Source organism: Labrus mixtus, chromosome 9, assembly GCF_963584025.1.
Source record: "Labrus mixtus chromosome 9, fLabMix1.1, whole genome shotgun sequence".
Taxonomy (NCBI): domain Eukaryota; kingdom Metazoa; phylum Chordata; class Actinopteri; order Labriformes; family Labridae; genus Labrus; species Labrus mixtus.
In genome coordinates this window covers 29,215,974-29,235,928 of record NC_083620.1, presented here as the reverse complement: position 1 = coordinate 29,235,928, position 19,955 = coordinate 29,215,974, and the positions used below count along the sequence as shown (strand labels likewise).

The 19,955-nt window shown below is 45.7% G+C and overlaps 1 protein-coding gene across 1 annotated transcript in view; it reads right to left on the bottom strand.

Moving 5' to 3' along the window:
• Window positions 1-19,955, bottom strand: part of si:ch211-137a8.2 (uncharacterized protein LOC777613 homolog) — a 34,479-nt gene that overhangs the window by 6,978 nt on the left and 7,546 nt on the right. Inside the window, exons 2-10 of the mRNA XM_061045793.1 lie at window positions 9,303-9,536; window positions 8,957-9,107; window positions 7,149-7,331; window positions 6,866-7,000; window positions 6,590-6,784; window positions 5,764-5,893; window positions 4,561-4,725; window positions 4,055-4,155; window positions 514-756 (exon numbers count right to left, since the gene is read on the bottom strand). Coding sequence (XP_060901776.1) covers window positions 514-756; window positions 4,055-4,155; window positions 4,561-4,725; window positions 5,764-5,893; window positions 6,590-6,784; window positions 6,866-7,000; window positions 7,149-7,331; window positions 8,957-9,107; window positions 9,303-9,514 — 1,515 coding nt within the window. The 5' untranslated portion in view covers window positions 9,515-9,536. The remainder of the gene's footprint in view (window positions 1-513; window positions 757-4,054; window positions 4,156-4,560; window positions 4,726-5,763; window positions 5,894-6,589; window positions 6,785-6,865; window positions 7,001-7,148; window positions 7,332-8,956; window positions 9,108-9,302; window positions 9,537-19,955) is intronic.

Genomic DNA, 19,955 nt, shown 5'->3' with positions numbered 1-19,955 from the left:
TGTTTCTGTCAGACTGTCAGAGTTCTACATAAAGTCTGTCCACATAGAGTCAGCTACTTACTTATTTTACTTTGTGTGTGAGAGAAAAAAAAACAGAGTCGAGTATCAACACACACACACACACACACACACACACACACACACACACACACACACACACACACACACACACACACACACACACACACACACACACACACACACACACACACACACACACACACACACACACACACACACACACACACACACACACACACACACACACACACACACACACAGAATGTTAATGCTGACCTCCACAGGAAAAAAAGAAGACAAAACTGTTGGTTAGATCGAGTAAAGCACTAAAAAGTATTAAAGAATCCGCCCCCCCCCCCCCGAGGTCAAATTAGACGTTTTTATGTAGCATCTGTAAATAGAGATAATCTTTAAACAGACAGCCGATGGAGAGGCAACGCCAAAGTCTTATCTGATGACTTTGTATGATTTGAAGTTAGTAGTGTGATTGACGTCGACTTCACCCACCTCCACCTCGGCGACGGTCTGCACGGCTTTACAACAGGAAGTCTTCCTCGCGGGAGGGGCGGGGCTTTGATCTCCCAGCCACGCCCTTACACGCCCGCCATCAAAGCTAGTTTCTCTGTCAGGAGTCGAGGTCGACCACTGGTCTCCTTTCAACCACGTCCCGCCTTCCTGCAACGGCATTGGTGAGAAGACACTGGGGTGGGCGTGGTCGAGGCGTCCCTCCGCATGCTGCGCAGAAAACAGAAAAAAAACAACAAAGTGGTTTTGAATAAGTTCCAGTTACACCCGACAAAAATCAGAGATCTGTCGATTTAAAAAATATATGGTTGTTCAAGTGAAGCATCATTTATTCATGTGATGTGTTAAAGGCAGGGTTGGTCATTTTTGAAAAACTAGCATGATTTTGTAAGTAGCATTCCCTCAGTGCTCCGTCTGCACCTGCCCCCTCCCCTCTGTGCTCCCTCTAAAGCCACGCCCCCTCACTTACATGCAAAAGCGCCGTTGGTCCAGAAGCGGACCTCAGCTCACGCTTTGAGTGTGAGCTAGAGCACACAAGAGGTAGAGAGCGAGCAGGGAGACAGGGAGGCATCTGATTGGTTCATCAGATTGGTACCTCGTGGCAGACATTGGTTGAAGTTTTTACAGACTTACAAACTGATACAGATGATGGATTTTCTTTGTTCCTTTTTCAGAGAACATGAGTTATTAATGTCTGTCAGGACCTAAAGACAACTTCAACCAAAATCTGAAAGAGTGGATCTGGAGGAAATGACCAACCCTGCCTTTAAGTGAAATATGTGATATCCCTTTAAAAAAGGGATTTAAGAGGGTTGGTGGTCAATGTGTTTTGATTATTTACAAATTATACAAACCAGTTTTTCTATTTTCCACACAGCGTTGTGTTTCATTTATTCATTGCACCGTATTTTTAAAACGTGTGAAACCACAGACAGAGAGGAGCTGTAATGCAGGACCAGTTAGTTTATGTGTTCTGTAATTTTTAAATAACTTTTAAGTTTCAGCTAAAGTGCAAAGGCTTGAATTGTAAGAGCTTGAAACTGATAGAAATCTTTGCAGAGAATAAACTCTGCAGGCGCCTCTCTGAGCTGCGTTCAGAATTCATGCAGCACACGAGCACCCGGAGACGAGGTCAACCGGTCGCAGATTTAATGAAGTACAGCCACTCTTAAGTCCCTGGGCAGACAGCGGCGAGCTGAGTCTGCAGGGAGGACGTGCTGGTATCTCGCCTTTATCAGTCCAATAATAAATAAGACTGTAAGAAAAAGATGGAAATACAGGAGGGGGACAGAGTTCACACACACACACTTTGATGTCTTTGTTGGGATGCTGCAGCTGTAATCAGATGCTAATTCAGTTGTACATGTGTCTCTGTGTTCGTCTCCTCTCCTGTTGAGCTTTAGGGTTCACCCACAGTGCAACAGTGTGTGTGTATGTGTGTGTGTGTGTGTGTGTGTGTGTGAGACAGAAACACACACACACACAGAGCGGGGCTGAGCTGCAGCCAAGCGGAGGAGGAAACAGAAATTACTTCAAAATTTTTAATTTATGTCCTCGCCCCATCAGTCCCCATCATCTTTTTTATCTCTTTCTGTTCCTCACTTTACTCCGCATTTCTGCATCTCACAGCTGATGACACACTCCTCCACTCCGGTGTCTTTTCAAAATAAGAGCTTTAAAAAGGAAATTGATGTACATGACAACACGTAGACGAGGGCAGGTGTCGTCATTAGATCAGCAGAAAGAGAAGTGAAGTAACCAGTTCAAGAAGCAGACACTGCAGTATCAGAACATCAATGATCGTGTGTGTGTGTGTGTGTGTGTGTGTGTGTGTGTGTGTGTGTGTGAGATCCAGACTGACAGGCAGACGGAGCCTCTGGGCTGAGTGGCATCTGGGTCAGAGAACAACACAAACGACTGAGTGTACAATGAAATATGAAGAAAATAAATAAACACACACTGCGTCTAAATTTAATGTGTCGTCTCTCCGATACGTCAGCTGTGAGGTTTAATGTCAGTATATCACGATGACATCAGATCATTTATAGGCCTCCTGTCGATGTGTTAACGTGACCAAAATAGTGTCAGAAACAGATGCATGATGGGAGCAGCGTGGGTTAAAATACTGAGGGAAATGACAACGTGTGCGATCTAAAAATGGAGCCCGTTAGTGTGTCTTCTGAAAGTTGTTATTACCTCTGACAGGCTCAGATTGTTTTTTCTGACAACATCACAGTAAGGATCCGTACAGAGAGCGACCCTTTTGTTGCAGAGAAAAAATATTGTTTTTGTAACCAAGAGAAGACAAATCAGATCAGCGTCATCAAAGCAACCAGACTCAAACACGGGGACTTCCTGCTCTGCTGCTTTTTCTTGAATTCAGTTTTTTCATCATCAGGGAGGTCATGCATACTCCAGGATTCAAAAAGATGTGCATGAATCACTTCACATATAAATAATAAATACATGAAGATACAGACATGGCACAGATGAATGAATCAAGCCACGTCTCAACAAAAGCTTCTGTTGATCTCCCTTTCATTTGACCTCAAACTAAATACAAACATCTGAACAAAAAGAACAAAAAGAAGTCCCTCTCACTCACAACACAATCTCCTCACGACGTAATTCAAGTAAGTCTGTTCTCTCATTTTGACCACAATCCCTTAAAGGAAGAATCTGCAATAAATAAATCATGAAGTCTGTCCTGTGTAAATGTGTCTCTGAGTCATGACTGTCTACAATGAGGGAGAAGCTCGAGTCCCGCTGGCTGTGTTGTTGTCAGAGCCGTGTTTACATGGACGGGACGGCCGGCTCCTCCCCTTGTGTATAAAAGCTGTTTTAGTCAAGAACTAGAGAGAAGAAGAAGAACATACTCACTGATTATTTGGATGTTAGTAAGAGTTTTTAGATCACGCTCATTCTGTGTCAGTTTACATGAAATGTGAAGCTACAAGCTAACTAAAGAGCGCTAACATTAGCATGCTAACACAACAATGTGAAGCTACGAGCTAACTAAAGAGCGCTAACATTAGCATGCTAACACAACAATGCAGGACACAGCTGATTGCAGCTCGAGTTAGTCCAGCGCTTGTGCTGAACTCCTCCGTGTGACCGTGACAGGAGAGGGGTTGGAGGTGTGTCTCTGGAGGAGAGAGGAGGCTTCAGTATGGAGGAGGCGTGGCCTAACAGCAGTGTGTTTTGGTTTCATGCTGGTGCTCAAGGGCGACATCAAAAAGTCACACATTCTTCACATTTCTCTGGGTCCACGTGTGTCATTCTGTGAAACACAAATCTTTTTATCTTGATTTAAAAACCTAAAGTCACAAACGTTCAGGTTGAAGCAGACCGTCTCTGAGCGAGGAGATCCAACATCTGTTTGTTGAAAGTAAAGCGTCTTCGTCGTTGACATAAAGGTCGGTCTCTGTACGGATCAGTTCTGTACTCTCAGCCCGTCAGTCGGTGACAAAGTGTCACCACGGATCTTTGGAGGAATCTGTTAACTCACCACGTCTGCTTCCTGGTTGGTGATGTCATTGTTGAGATCAGACTCCGAGCCGAGGGAGCTGAGGTAGCTCCGCCTCTTCAGACCGTCTCTGTGACACAGGCCTGAACACACACACACACACACACACACACACACACACACACACACACACACACACACACACACACACACACACACACACACACACACACACACACACACACACACACACACACACACACACACACACACACACACACACACACACACACACACACACACACACACACACACACACACACACACACACACACACACACACACACACAGTTAAAGTGGGCATCACCTGCTGTAAGAAGAACAAAAGGAGACCCTCTCATCTCAAACAAGTAGCGATCTTGTTAAATTTCATATTTTGAGGAATGCTACATTCACCTTTCTCCATAAAAAGCATCACAATAATTAAAAATCAGCTGTTCTTCATGTCTCTGTGATGAGCTGGTGAACAGTGTCGTGTCACTTCCTACCTCCGCTGACGCTGAAATAGGACGAGTCGGCGTCGTCGCGGGAGACGGACCGCCCGATATCGACGGAGGGGTCCCACTCCAGGTGCTCATGGGTGGGCGAGGACGGAGCGGGAGGAGGAGGAGGAGGGGGGAGGTGTACAGGGGAGGAATGTTGTCCGGGGTTACCTGAGAGACAGAAAGAGATGAGAGCAGTTAGAGCCTCACTTTGAATCTTTTGAGGCGTCTTAAACCGTTTTTCATCAAAGCACTTCGACTGCTTCATGAAGGTGTAGTACTGAAACACTGCAAATAAAGGTTTGTTTGCAAGTTAGACACAGTGTGCAGCAGTTTACCTGTAAGTTTTTGATGGACACATAGCTCTCTTGTGCACCTGTTTTTTTTTGTTTTTTTTTAATGAATGTGAAAAGGTTTTTTAGATTTTTTATTACCAATGCACTGAAAATATCCAGATCATTTCAGGACAGGCTGCAACTAGAATATTCCTGACTTGCCTGCTCACAGCAACATTTTCCATATCGCACATGCAGGGAGCAGGGGGAATAATAATAATAATAATAATAATAAAGTTTATTTATAAAGCGCTTTTCGCAGACAAAGGTCACAAAGTGCTTTACATCAACAAAAAACAACAACAGCATACATACAATAAAAGAAGACAAAATAAAAAATGAGTGCTTCATGGACGACATTATAAAATCCTGCTGTAACCAGGAACAATAATTGGCATAATAAAACATAGATACGAGCTCGTATCGATTATTGTAATGCTCTTACAGATGAGACAAAGGCGTGCAAAAACATCTCAAGTTCTGTGAAAGACACTAATGTTCTTACTGATTTTTCTTAAATGAAAAAAGCATGATTTGGTTAGCTGTTTAACATGGCTGTCAAGTGATAATGAAGGATTGAAAATTGCTCCCAGATGATGGAGGTCTACTCAGAGTATAAAAGAGTGGAGCCAAGCAGAATAGAGTGCGAGGCAGCCTCATAACATGCACAAAGATTTGTCTATTAGACTCTCTAGGGTCTAAGAATCTTCATCCAGATGAACATTTTACTGAAGGGGCCGGCAGGACAAAGTTTGGTTAAAGTTACATTCACACATGAAGCTCAGCCTGAAACATTTGAAGACTTCCTCTGGAGGTTTGTGAGTTTATTAAAACAGCATTAAACACTTTATGAAATATGATATGTCAGTTTAACCTTTACGATGGTTGGACGGTGCAGGGAGGTCCAGGGCGGTCTTATCCAGCGCTCCCTCTTCCTCCAACAGACTCTCTGAGGGACAACCAGAGTCTGTCGCCTGAGACAGAATCCAGTCGTCCTCAAACACCTGAAGAAGAAGAAGAAGGAGAAGAAGAAGAAGAAGAAGAAGGAGAAGAAGAAGAAGAAGGAGAAGAAGAAGAAGGAGAAGAAGAAGAAGAAGAAGAGACAATCATGCAAAGGAACATTCAGAGGTTGGAGAGTTTCATGGCTCATATTTAAAGCAGCATATACATGATTGGTTTGCATTGTAAATTTGTGTGTGTGTGTGTACCAGTCTCATGCTCAGCAGTCGAGTGTGTGCGTGTGTGTGTGTGTGTGTGTGTACCAGTCTCATGCTCAGCAGTCGAGTGTGTGTGTGTGTGTGTGTGTGTGTGTGTGTGTGTGTGTGTACCAGTCTCATGCTCAGCAGTCGAGTGTGTGCGTGTGTGTGTGTGTGTGTGTACCAGTCTCATGCTCAGCAGTCGAGTGTGTGTGTGTGTGTGTGTGTGTGTACCAGTCTCATGCTCAGCAGTCGAGTGTGTGTGTGTGTGTGTGTGTGTGTGTGTGTACCAGTCTCATGCTCAGCAGTCGAGTGTGTGCGTGTGTGTGTGTGTGTGTGTGTGTGTGTGTACCAGTCTCATGCTCAGCAGTCGAGTGTGTGTGTGTGTGTGTGTGTGTACCAGTCTCATGCTCAGCAGTCGAGTGTGTGTGTGTGTACCAGTCTCATGCTCAGCAGTCGAGTGTGTGTGTGTGTGTGTGTGTGTGTGTGTGTGTGTGTGTGTACCAGTCTCATGCTCAGCAGTCGAGTGTGTGTGCGTGCGATGTTGTTGTAGGCGGAGCTGCAGCCGTGCAGCAGCTCCAGCAGTCGTCTCTCTACGTGCTGAGCGTCGCCGGGTTCACTCCTCTGGATCAACGCCTCGCCGCGCTGCAGCAGGGCGTTCACACGGGCCGAGTTCACGCACACACACTCCTGGAACGACTGCACACACACACATTCAAAAAAAGTAAACATGAGGGAGGAGAAGAAATGCATTTTAACTAATCAACACTAAAAACAGACCTGAAGCCGTCGCAGCTTCTCACACGTGTTCCCCGTCAGGTGATCGACCTCGCTCAGACGCACGTCCAGGTCGGCCAACCAGAGAGCAAGCCCCTCCCTCTCTGCCTCAAACTCCTCCCACTCCGAGACAAACGGCTGAGAGGACAAGATGGAGGGAGGATGAAAAGCTTTCCCACACACATCACACGTCCAAACAAAGTCTGAATTATTTCCTCGTTTAACCACCAAAAAAAAAACACAATCAAAAACACTTCCTGTCGACGTCATTCAGACGATCTCCAACCTTCAGTCGAGCCGTGATGGTTTCCAGTTTGGCGTTCACATCGTCCCATCGCTGCCCGCAGTCCCTCGTCGACGCCAGCAGTCGAGCCCGCATGGCGCCTTGAAAGAGCCGAGTCAGGGTTCGATTCCTGTGGGTCAGACCGTCCAACCGGACGAGCAGAGAACGGGCGTCGCACTTCAGCCTCTACACACACACACACACACACACACACAGACACACACACACACACACACACACACACACACACACACACACACACACACACGATGAAGGATGATGGAGGTACAGAAACATATCTGTGAAATGAAAGGAACTAAATATGCAGAACATCTCAGAGATGCTGCTGCTTTCCAACTCAGAAGAAAGTCTAATAATTTATATTTTTTATGAACTTCTTCTGACTCTTCTTTTTCTGCACAATATTTGGAGCTTCTTCTTTAAAGGAAGAATGTGCGACTTTTTGATCCAGTAGATGTCGCTCTTTAGCACCAGCATGAAACCAAAACAAACTGCTGTTAGGCCACGCCTCCTCCATACTAAAGCCTCCGCTCTCTTCCAGAGACACACCTCCAACCCCCCTCCACTCAAGTTTGCAAGAAGGAGTCGAGCTAAATTGTCGTTTACTCGAGCAGCAATCACCTGTGTCCTGTATTGTTGTGTTAGCATGCTAATGTTAGCGCTCTTTAGTTAGCTCGTAGCTTCACATTAGCTGTGTCCTGTATTGTTGTGTTAGCATGCTAATGTTAGCGCTCTTTAGTTAGCTCGTAGTTTCACATTGTTGTGTTAGCATGCTAATGTTAGCGCTCTTTAGTTATCTCGTAGCTTCACATTGTTGTGTTAGCATGCTAATGTTAGCGCTCTTTAGTTAGCTCGTAGCTTCACATTGTTGTGTTAGCATGCTAATGTTAGCACTCTTTAGTTAGCTCGTAGCTTCACATTGTTGTGTTAGCATGCTAATGTTAGCGCTCTTTAGTTAGCTCGTAGCTTCACATTGTTGTGTTAGCATGCTAATGTTAGCGCTCTTTAGTTAGCTCGTAGCTTCACATTGTTGTGTTAGCATGCTAATGTTAGCGCTCTTTAGTTAGCTCGTAGCTTCACATTGTTGTGTTAGCATGCTAATGTTAGCGCTCTTTAGTTAGCTCGTAGCTTCACATTTCATGTAAACTGACACAGAATGAGCGTGATCTAAAAACTCTTACTAACATCCAAATAATCAGTGAGTATGTTCTTCTTCTCTCTAGTTCTTGACTAAAACAGCTTTTATACACAAGGGGAGGAGCCGGCCGTCCCGTCCATGTAAACACGGCTCTGACAACAACACAGCCAGCGGGACTCGAGCTTCTCCCTCATTGTAGACAGTCATGACTCAGAGACACATTTACACAGGACAGACTTCATGATTTATTTATGTGTTGAATGGTTCCTCCATCTTTCTTCCTTTAAATGTTTTATTTGGCTGTAAGAGTAGAAACGAGTGATCAGGGCTCATGTGGTGTGTCTGTGTGTTAACATATCACTCAGCCTCCTCAGCTTCAAACAGCAGAGAGTGACAGATGAACAACAGCTTCATTCATCGCTGTGCTGACAGCTGCTTTAATGTGAGCTGACGCTGAAGAGGATTTGTGTGGATCTGATTTCCCAGCAGTGACCGACCCCGACAGCAGAATTTAAATTTGTACAATTAAGTGGATGTAGACAGAAAGACGTCTGATTGGTTGAAGAGGCTCTACATGGATTCTGTCTTTAACCTGTGCCTGAATTTAAATCAAACTTTGCTCTGATCTCAGGTGTCGTTCGATGCTCAGTACCTCAAACTTCCTCAGTTCTTCCTTGGCCTTGACGAAGGTCACATGGGCGGGGCTTGGGGAACTGACAGCCCGCTCAGCTGATCGCAGCCAGGCGTCCAGATGGGCGTGTTCCTTCATAAACTCGTGCCAGAGGACCCACCGCCTCTCCAGCCTGAAGGACAGAGAAAGATTGTTAAAGTCAGGAAACAAAAACAGCAGAAACTGGGACAAAAGCAGACCCTAGTGGACGATCACAGTACTGCAACCAAAAATATCCTCCACTTGCAGCCAAGGTTGATTTAACTCTTAAAGTTTCCTATTATTCAAACCCTTGGACTCCAGGATCACCGCCATGGAGGACACTCACCGTCCACATCCCTGCAGGTCTCCATCTTGGCTCCAGCTGCCGACCCCCCGCTGGGTTTCCTCCTCGCCCGGCTCCAGTGGAGACTCTGAGGGATCCGCACGCAGCTCCATCTCCCTCACTTCTTCTGCAGACACAGCGTTGCTTCGTGCTGTAGAGAGGACGGCATCGCCATGGCGCTCTGGAGGGGGCGGGGCTGTTGGCAATCCAGGCATGGTGACATCACATCACCTTGACCTGTCGAGGAAACAGAGAAGAGAAAACATCAATCTTTTAACCTTTTGAGGGAAGTTTCAAGTCCCAGAAAATAGAGTCACAGCATGATTCTTCAAATGAATAAGCGAAGCAGGACGGTCGCCTTCGACCAGATAATAACGTGCGCTGCGAGGGAAAATACCCGTTTTTGAAAATGGAGTCCAGTGCGTTGAAGAGAGAGATGACACAGCTGTTTCTGGTTTCAAAATAAGAAAGACTTGTGTCAGTCACTGGGGTAATATTGAAATGACTTAATCCAAAGACTGTAAAACATGAACATTTTGGGGCGCTAGTGTCCGGGGGTTAGGTGGCTCTGATGTGCAGACTATGTGGACATTGTGGGTAAGACACGGATCTGTTTTCTGAATGTGCCTGTTTGATTTTGATGTCTCTGTTTTGGCTTTTTGCAGCACGTTTCTTTCATTTGCAGAAAGTTTCAGTCGTTACATTTGAGTTGAACTTTTTGAATTTAAATAATTTCTAAATTCACTTCCCCTTTTCCAATGTCGTCTCTGCTGCAGGTCGGTCGCCCTCGACAACCACCGTGAAAACATGCGAGTAATAACGAGATTCAGACCTTTTGCAGATTTGATCTGAAACAGAAACGAGCTTTAGAAACCAAACTCGTGTTTATTTTTGCTGTTAAAATTGTACTTTTAATACAGGATCTAATGGAGGTTGTTTGGCTTTTGCAGCCAGCCTCTAGTGGACACTCGAGGAACTGCAGTCTATTTGCACTGATGCGTCCACTTCATGTTTCTACACCTGAGGTTTCCATCTGACTTTCACACCCAGGTGGATGCATCAGAAGGTGAACAATTTAACAACCTAAATTAAATATGGTGAGTCTCTCCACCGGCTCAGAGAAACCAGGAAGAGGAAACCAAAGAAAATCATTCAGTCTGGTAGATTAAATCCTCCGTGATTCACCATAACTCCCTTTACACTAACACACACACATACATGCACACACTGCCGTCTTTACTGATGTAGAGACAGATCTTTTTCTAAATGACAGAAAGAGAGAGATAGACAGGGAGAGAGAGAGAGAGAGAGAGAGAGAGATGTCCTGATTTATTCTGCACCTCTCTCTCCCTGTGTGTAATTATCTCCTGATTTACAGACGCAGCAGCTGATCACACAGTCGCCTCTCTGCACTGACACACGGGCTCATTGACCCGACTTCACTCCCCTTCAGACCTCACAGAGGCTAGATACGATACTGCAGGATTTATATTTCTGTGTTTGCAGGGAAGTTAACGACATCTCTGCTCATGGAGCTCATCTTTAACTCTGTAATATCTAACATACATATCCTCCTCCTTATCCTCTAGTAACCCTCTTTTTCTCTTTACTTCCACTGTGTGTGTGTGTGTGTGTGTGTGTGTGTGTGTGTGTGTGTGTGTGCGTCACACACCTGTGAACTTCCAGCCTCCCAGACTCATAAATCAAGTTCTTCCTCTAACACCACGGGGGGCTGATCAGGCCAAGGTCTCATCCTCCAAAACTCCCACCTGGGGACTGTGTGTGTGTGTGTGTGTGTGTGTGTGTGTGTGTGTGTGTGTGTGTGTGTGTGTGTAATAGTAGAGTTATGAGGCCAAGGCTTCAGCCCTGCACCACAGAGAGGCCACATCGATTCTACTCACTGTCTGTCTGCATCAGTGAGTGTGTGTGTGTGTGTGTGTGTGTGTGTGTGTGTTCTCATTCATCATCAACTTTTTGATTAATAATCAAATCCTTAACTTAGTGAGTTGCAGTAACCAGAGTATGCACGTGTTGTTGTTTTATCCTCCATGTGCTCTGCAGTGCGGGTCAGAGAGGATGTATCCGTCCTGATCTGCCCGGCAACAGGTGACCTAAACTACAGCCTGAGCAGAGACACACAGACTCACTGAAGATGAAGACGAAGACAGTTTGTAGCCTCATCTACAGAGAGCGAAGTGGAAAACTAACATCTGTTGAACATGTGGACACACACACACACACACACACACACACACACACACACACACACACACACACACACACACACACACACACACACACACACACACACACACACACACACACACACACACACACACACACACACACACACACACACACACACACACACACACACAGCTGATTTCACCAATGAATTGAGTGTGAATGGAGTTTCATTCAGAGAGAGAGCATTTTTATGAGTTGATGAGTCACCAGCTGCCAGGGCTGAAACACACACTGTACTACTGCCCCACACACACACACACACACACACAATGAATCACTATAATGGACTTTTATTTTTCATTCAGTCGTTGTCAGGTGATGTAAACATGCGTCGTTATGAACAGATGGTGAATTAAAAAGCCAGTGCTGCAGCTCCACAGAGCATTCGATGGAGGACGATGCCTTCCTAAACTCCCTTTGGCCCCCTCGCTGCCGCGCTGGTCACGTGACTGAAAAGCTATGAATTGTTCGTCGCCCGGTGATGTTCTCATATTCTTGATGTTTATGGTTTCATCATTTTCGGAATTTAGAAAACTGAAAAATCAGATCTTAGCAATAAATCCAAATTCAGCATTAAAGGAGCAGTCTGTAACTCTGACACCTAGTGTTTGAAATGGGTACTGCAGTCTAAATTCTAAACATTGTAGAGAGCTGTCTCTCTCCCCCCCCCCCCCCCCCCCTCTCTAGAGTCCATGCTCACACAGGTCACCATGTGGTGGACTCTGAAGCTTCAGTGTTTATCCAGCTCTGCATGGGTCTGTAAACCTTTCTGTGTTCTAACCTCTCTCCATTTTTCAAAAAGCATCTCCAATATTGATCCTAGTTTGAGCACGTTTCTGCTCGTGGAGCTTATTAGAAACATGCAGAGGCTTTTTAGGTCGGGTACAATCACTTCTATCTGAACCACTTCTCTTGCCCGCTTCCATCGCTGCAACACCTGTTGACCTGATAACTGCTCTCATATCTGGCAAACTGAGGGGTGTCCAAAACGGCCGTGTGGGGGCGTGTCTTAAAAGCGCCTACCTTCTCTGGTCCAAACAAATCCAGAGCATTCAGGAGCAGAATCTAAAGTTAGAAGGAGGACATACTGGCTGCTGCATTGTTGTCAGAGAAGCCAGCACTTCAACATGTTTCCTTAATGATCAGATAGTAAGATACCTTTATCATCTCACTCTCTACACAGCTCACTGATTGGACCTTTGAAGCTTGCAGTGTTATCATAGTCTTGACTTAAAGTCCAACATGCTCCTGCATCGATCTTTGAATGAGACGAAGCAATAAAAAAACAAAGGTGCAGGAATGTGACTCACAACATGCAAATCAAGTCCAACAATCATCGAGTGATTCTACAGAATCAGAGAGTTCAAAGCCAACAGCAGGTTTGAGAGTGGAAGTATTCCAGGGGTAAGATTTGAATGTGATGAACCAACCACAGACACACACAGACACAGACACAGACACAGACACAGACACAGACACACACACACACACACACACACACACACACACACACACACACACACACACACACACACACACACACACACACACACACACACACACACACACACACACACACACACACACACACACACACACACACACACACACACACACACACACACACACACACACACACACACACACACACACACACACACACACACACACACACACACACACACACACACACACACACACACACACACACACACACACACACACACACACACACACACACACAAAGCCTCTCTCAATCAGGGCAGACTGAAAGTGAGTCTGATGTCTGATACCTGACATTATCGATGACATCACTGATGATGTCACAGACACAACCAGCTGGGCCAGACACAAAAAAAAGAAGCATCCCTGCCATCGCATTGGACGGATGAGCTGACTGTGAAGAGTCTGATTGGCTGTGATGATTGACGCCTCATCATCCAATATGATCCCCCGACAGCTTTCCTCGTGTCTCTGTGTGTGTGTGTGTGTGTGTGTGTGTGTGTGTCTCAGATCTGCCGGTAACCTCTTTGACTTTGAACAAGAAACGTCTGAAACAAACAGGCGGCCGGGTATCATCGCTCTCTTCCTGTTTGTTTCCTCCTCAGAACTCAAACCTCTGAATGAAGATTCAATAAAATGTTTTTATGTCTTTATTAATCTCTCACGTAACTACCCATAATAAAGGGGCGGGGCTGACCTCCATCTCTCTGACACACCAAGCAGACGGCAAAGAACGAGTGGAGACGAAGGTCGCCTCACGTCTTGGTCAAAAAGTTGCACTTGAACACACCACAAAGACTACAGCTGATGGCCAACCACCACGTCTGTTCTGCTCATGAGTGAGAGGAAATAACTCTCCATGCCAGCGTTTTTTATGATATGTGAAGACCGTTTCACGCTGTCGGTCACCACTCGTATTATAGGTCGTCTACTAATGGAGAATAATGTCTGATAAAAAGTAGAAAATGGCGCTGGCGTTGTCAGTTCTTGGTCTTTTAGTGGAAAAAGAAAAGAAGAGGAGGAGGAGACAAATAAGGAGAAACCGCACTAATGGGTGAAAGCATGGAGACTACAGAGACATGCTCAAGAGGATTTACTGAACCTGAGAGGAGAGCTGGAGAGAAGTGAAACAACAGAACAGCCAATCAGAGAGCTCCCTCTCACCGACTGCTGATTCAACATTTCGAATCAGCCAAAAAAAGGCCGACTGGAAGCGATGGATTATAAAAAATACATTTTGCATACAATGCATCCCTGCATACTTCACTGACACTCCTTCCTTCCTTCCTTCCTTCCTCGTTTCCTTCCCCGACTCCTCCCCCTGCTCGGAGGACGGTTCTGGTCTTATCAGATCCTCGTCTGCAGCTCGGCTTTAATTGAATGAGTTTAAAAGAAAACCTCGTTCCGGGGGAGTCGTTATCTGGAGTCTGAAGTCCGTTTTTTAAACTTGCTTTTTAAAAGGTCATGTGGTGTTCAGTGATGTCATGCAGCTCTGCAGAACTCTTATCAAGTCTTTCTCTCCCTGTTGGCAGATGTTTTTTGTTCGATACAGGAAAACTTCTTAGAGAATATTTGATGCGTGTGCGGTGATGTAGCTGCAGCTCAGCCTGCAGGAAAGAGATTCAAGATTTGTATTTGTCACATGGTCATCCAGATGTGCAGTGAAATGTAACGACTGTTCTGCAAGGCCATGCAATGAACACTCAAATTACTAATACACATGAATACAGTAATATAGAAATATAAGGTAAATATTAAATAAAATAAAACAATTAAAAAAAATAAAAAATATAAAAATAAAAGAATAATAAAAAAATAAAATAAAAAATAAAAAATTTAATTAAATTAATTTAAAAAAATAAATATTTGAATATACAAAATATAGAATAATGTAAACAGTGTAAAGTGTCAGTGTGCAGATGTGCAGAAGCAGGCGGAGGCAGCTCAACTCATCCCCGCTGAGATGATGAGGATATCACCTCTTCCTCTCGGCTGCACGCTGAAGCCGCACACTGAGTGGATTCATGTCATTAGGATTAAGAAACAGGCTTTTGTTGAACCTGACGCTGATATGGAGCTGAGAGAGGAGATGGAGGTGAGAGGAAAAGAAGAAGAGTAAAGACTCTGAGGACTCGGCTTATAGACTCATTTAAATAAGATTCATGTCCTGAGATCTGAAACGAGCTCCTAAAGACGAGAGAGGAGTTCATATATATAAAACACATCTTTTTAAAGCAGGCCGCTCGGAGCTGGATTTATGACACGAGGTCTGCAGAATCACCAGAAAATATTCAGCTGTGGAGTTCACTGATGTGAAGGAAAGGAAAGGTCACAGCTTCCTGATGATTATCGCCCTGGTGCTCCAGAGTCAGAGGGCCACATGCGACCAAACCTGTCCCCCTCCTGACGTCCAATGGTCGGTTTTGTGATTAATTTGTCACAAATGTTTCATGTCATGAACGTCTTTGTAACCTGCTACTGGATGCTTTGAATTTCCCTCGGGATCAATAAAGTATCTATCTATCTATCTATCTATCTAGCAACAGGAGCACACAGAAGACAAGAAACACAAGGACAACATCACCATAAAACAAAAAACAAAATTAACTAAAATAAATAAAATCAGAAAATGATACTTTCTCTAATCTCCCACGGTCCCTGAACGCAGCATCGTTTTCCTCCCAACGCTGCAGGTTGAAACTCTGCATGAGAGAAAACTGTTTTCCTGACGGCAGAGGGAATCTGTTTGTTTACCGCACACACTTCTACTCGTATCACGGGTAAAACAAGGTGACATTTTAATTTGTCTGTGACCTTCACATTTAGAAAAAGTCCAATCAAAGTGGCATCGAGCGTTCTGTGAGTGTGCACAGAGAGAGGGAAGGCTGCAGGTCAGTGAGTGCAGTTTGCAGAATGCTGGAACGATGGACGCTGGAACGCATCACTCGCTGAAGTTTTCAGCGGCGAGATGGATGACTCCCATTAGAGCGCGGCAGCTGAGGAGGTGATGAAGGTGAGAGGAAGTTAAGACTATTAGACAAGAGACTGACAAAGTGAATCATCCCTTCTGCTCCTCAGCTGTGAACACACACACACACACACACACACACACACACACACACACACACACACACACACACACACACACACACACACACACACACACACACACACACACACACACACACACACACACACACACACACACACACACACACACACACACACACACACACACACACACACACACACACACACACACACACCCACCCCCCACACCCCCACACCCCCACACCCCTCTGCTGGCTCTCCACATTTAACATCGTTTCTGTTTGTCTGAAGGTGGAACTGTGTTAGCGTCCACTCAACATCTGTGAGTTTGGCACACGGGGGGAGATGAACCAGCAGGGGCAGCAGGAGCATGCAGCCAGAAAAAGATGGAAGCTTTTCCTGAAAGTGGTCGATTAAAACTTGAACCAATAATCAATGTTTGGATTTTATTTTGTTAGGACGATGAAGAGTAGAGGAAGGGGACGTGCATCAGGTCGATGTGCAGGTAGAAAGTCTGCAAACAGGCTGTAGAGCAAAGCAGGTGGTCGGAGGAGCTGAACCAGAGGAGCTGCTTGTCAACAGGCAAATACTCGGGGCCCCAGAACAGTGGCCGAAAATGTCTCCCTAAAGGCTCACACTGCAGGATAATCTCAGGGTCTCTCCCGTCTCGAGGCCGCTCGGACCCGATTCTCTGTTCAGATGATCTTGTAGTGTGAGCGGTACAAAGATCCAATCTTAACGTCCCTGATATTTCAAACATGTTTGATATTTAGAATTTAAAATCTTGATGATTACGTCATGAAAGGGTCCGGCAGAAGTTGTGTGTGACTACAATATAATCACGAGAGACAAGGGGGGACTGTCGTCATGGCGACCAGCGGCAGGACGCAAAAAACTTTTCTGTACAGATCATCAGTGCAGCACTTTTCTGAAACTTGTCTCCATATATCTACGATTGTATCAACTTTTCTATATCCTACAACAACTTCCACTTCCTTCTCTTTCACCAACCGTCGTCCTTTGTTTTTTTCAAATGAAACTTTATTAACAATTGTCAACGCTCCGTCCCGATTTCACTCGTTCAGTGTGAGCTCTCCGGCCGTGCCCGACAATCGGGTCGTACAGTGTGAGCTGACATGCCGCCCCGACTTTTAGACAATCGGGGAAAAGATCGCACAGTGAGAGGCAGACTTAAGGGGTTCCCATCAGACAGAACTCACTCTCGTTGCCCTGCTGAATGCTGGTTGGAGGGCACCCCAATTTATTTTTGTCTAGGGCCCCAACAGGCTCTCAAATCGTCACTGGGCTGAACATAACTAGAAAAAACTGGCATAGAAACATCCGCTCCAGAAACTGATGGGTGATGTCACTGAGACTACGCCCATGTTTTAAGGCTAGAATAAAAGTATAAAATATTCCAGTTCATAACTCTGGAAGTGTGGATCGACCTCGTGCTGGTCTGAAGGTGAATCTACCTGTAACTCTACTTCAGTTCAAACTGAATCCTGAGATCAGACCCAATCAAAAACCTGCACCTGTACAACATGGACTCTCTCTCTCTCTCTCTCTAAGATATTTAAAAACCACCAAGTGTGCAGCAGAGGGAGAGAGCAGCCTGGTCTGACATCTGTGTGTGTGTGTGTGTGTGTGTGTGTGTGTGTGTGTGTGTGTGTTGTAACATAAGGTTGGCTGCTCGGCTGTCAAACCCCCGCCCCCTCCCCCTCCCCCCGCCCCCCTCTGACACACTCTGTCGTACAGTACGGCTCCGTTTCCTCAGGACGCCGACACCTGCAGAATCGGAGGTCAAACGGCCACAAATCCTCTAAAACCAGAAACACTTCTTCCTCCATCATGGATCCATTCTTTCTGTTCGTGCATTAAGATTCAATTTCACCGAAACACAAATGAAACCTGCAAACAAAGCGTTTCCCACGACACCTCTTCTTCTCTCCTCAGATTGAGATATATTTCCCTCACGGCAGATTCAGTCCAACATCACTCGTTAAAACACAAATCACCTTTTAAGATTTTAAACAACAAAAAGGTAACGGCTCTCTGAAGACTTTGAACATTTTAGGAGCATCATCAACACAAAACCACAAATTATTCTTTGTCTTAACTCTCTCTGCCTTCAGATTTCTCATTGTCTCAATCAAATGTATAATAATCTCTGTTGTCACTGTCCTCCCCCCTCCCCTTCTTCTCCCTCTCCCTCTCCCTCCCTCTCTCCTCCTCCTCTTCCTCCTCCTCTTCCTTCCCCCCTCCCCTTCTTCTCCTCCTCTTCCTTCCCCCTCCCCTTCTTCTCCCTCTCCGTCTCCCTCCCTCTCTCCTCCTCCTCTTCCTCCCCCTCCTCCTCTTCTTCTCCCTCTCCCTCCCTCTCTCCTCCTCCTCTTCCTCCTCCTCTTCCTTCCCCCCTCCCCTTCTTCTCCCTCTCCCTCCCTCTCTCCTCCTCCTCCTCCTCTTCCTCCCCCCCTCCCCTTCTTCTCCCTCTCCCCTCCTCCTCCTCTTCCTCCCCCCCTCCCCTTCTTCTCTCTCTCTCTCTCTCTCTCTCTCTCTCTCTCTCTCTCTCTCTCTCTCTCTCTCTCTCTCTCTCTCTCTCTCTCTCTCTCTCTCTCTCTCTCTCTCTCTCTCTCTCTCTCTCTCTCTCTCTCTCTCTCTCTCTCTCCTTCTCCTTCTCCTTCTCCTTCTCCTCCTCCTTCTCCTCCTCCTCCTCCTCCTTCTCCTCCTCCTCCTCCTCCTCTCTCTTCTTCTTCCTCCCCCTCCTCCCCCTCCTCCCTCTCTCTCTCTCCTCCTCCTCCTCCTCCTCCTCCTTCTCCTTCTCCTCCTCCTCCTCCTCCTTCTCCTCCTCCTCTCTCTTCTTCTTCCTCCCCCTCCTCCCCCTCCTCCCTCTCTCTCCTCCTCCTCCTCCTCCTCCTCCTCCTCCTCCTCCTCCCTGCCCTCAGAGTCAGTGTATTGTCTCATCTGGACAAAAGGAGGCAGGCAGGGAACAAGCAGCCTTTCTGTCCTCCGATACCTGATCTGAACCATCTGATTGGGGGGGGGGAACGACAAATGGAAAAGGAGACAGTGAGAATATCTGGAGGGTGAATAGTTTACAAATCATCCCTGAAATAAGTGACAGAAAGAAAACAGTTTCACAGCCACGGGGGGGGGGGGGGGGGGGGGTCGGGGGGTATAAACGATATTCTATTTCTTTCTTGTCAACAAAATCCCTTAAAAAGTTTGAAACATGGTCGGTTACTTCTCTCTCCTCTATGTCTCTCAGCTCCAGGCATGGAAACATCCACTCATGTTTTATTAAGGCGTGGTAACTCACTGTATTTCTATCACAGGAGGAAGAAACAGAGCACATGTTGGGGATTCAGGATAAACTACACGTCATACCTCTTTAATCACACAGGTGGAGTTTGACATTGTGGGAAAAGTTTTGAACATTTTGGGTGAAAATTCACAAAAATCCAGGGAGAAGCAGAGAGAATCACTCCCATGATTCCCCCGTTTAATTGAGGGACTAGAGAAAAGAAGAATAACATACTGTACTCACTGCTTAACTGTGAAACGTACTAGTTTCAACGTAGAGTTCAGTGTGGACTTTACGCCATAACTTCAGACACACTTAGAGCTGCTGCAGATTTGGACGAGTGATTGGACGCTCGACATGCTTTCATCACGCTCAAATCAACAGTGTGTTACGGCATCATCGCCTGCACACCTTAAGACGCATCACTTTGGCTTTTTGTGAAAGAGAGCCCAGACACACACATCCACTTGCTGATCAATGTCTCCTCCTCTGCATTGTCCATCCATAAATCTGTAAATTACAGACCGTGCTCGCTGCGTTTGAATGAGTGAAGT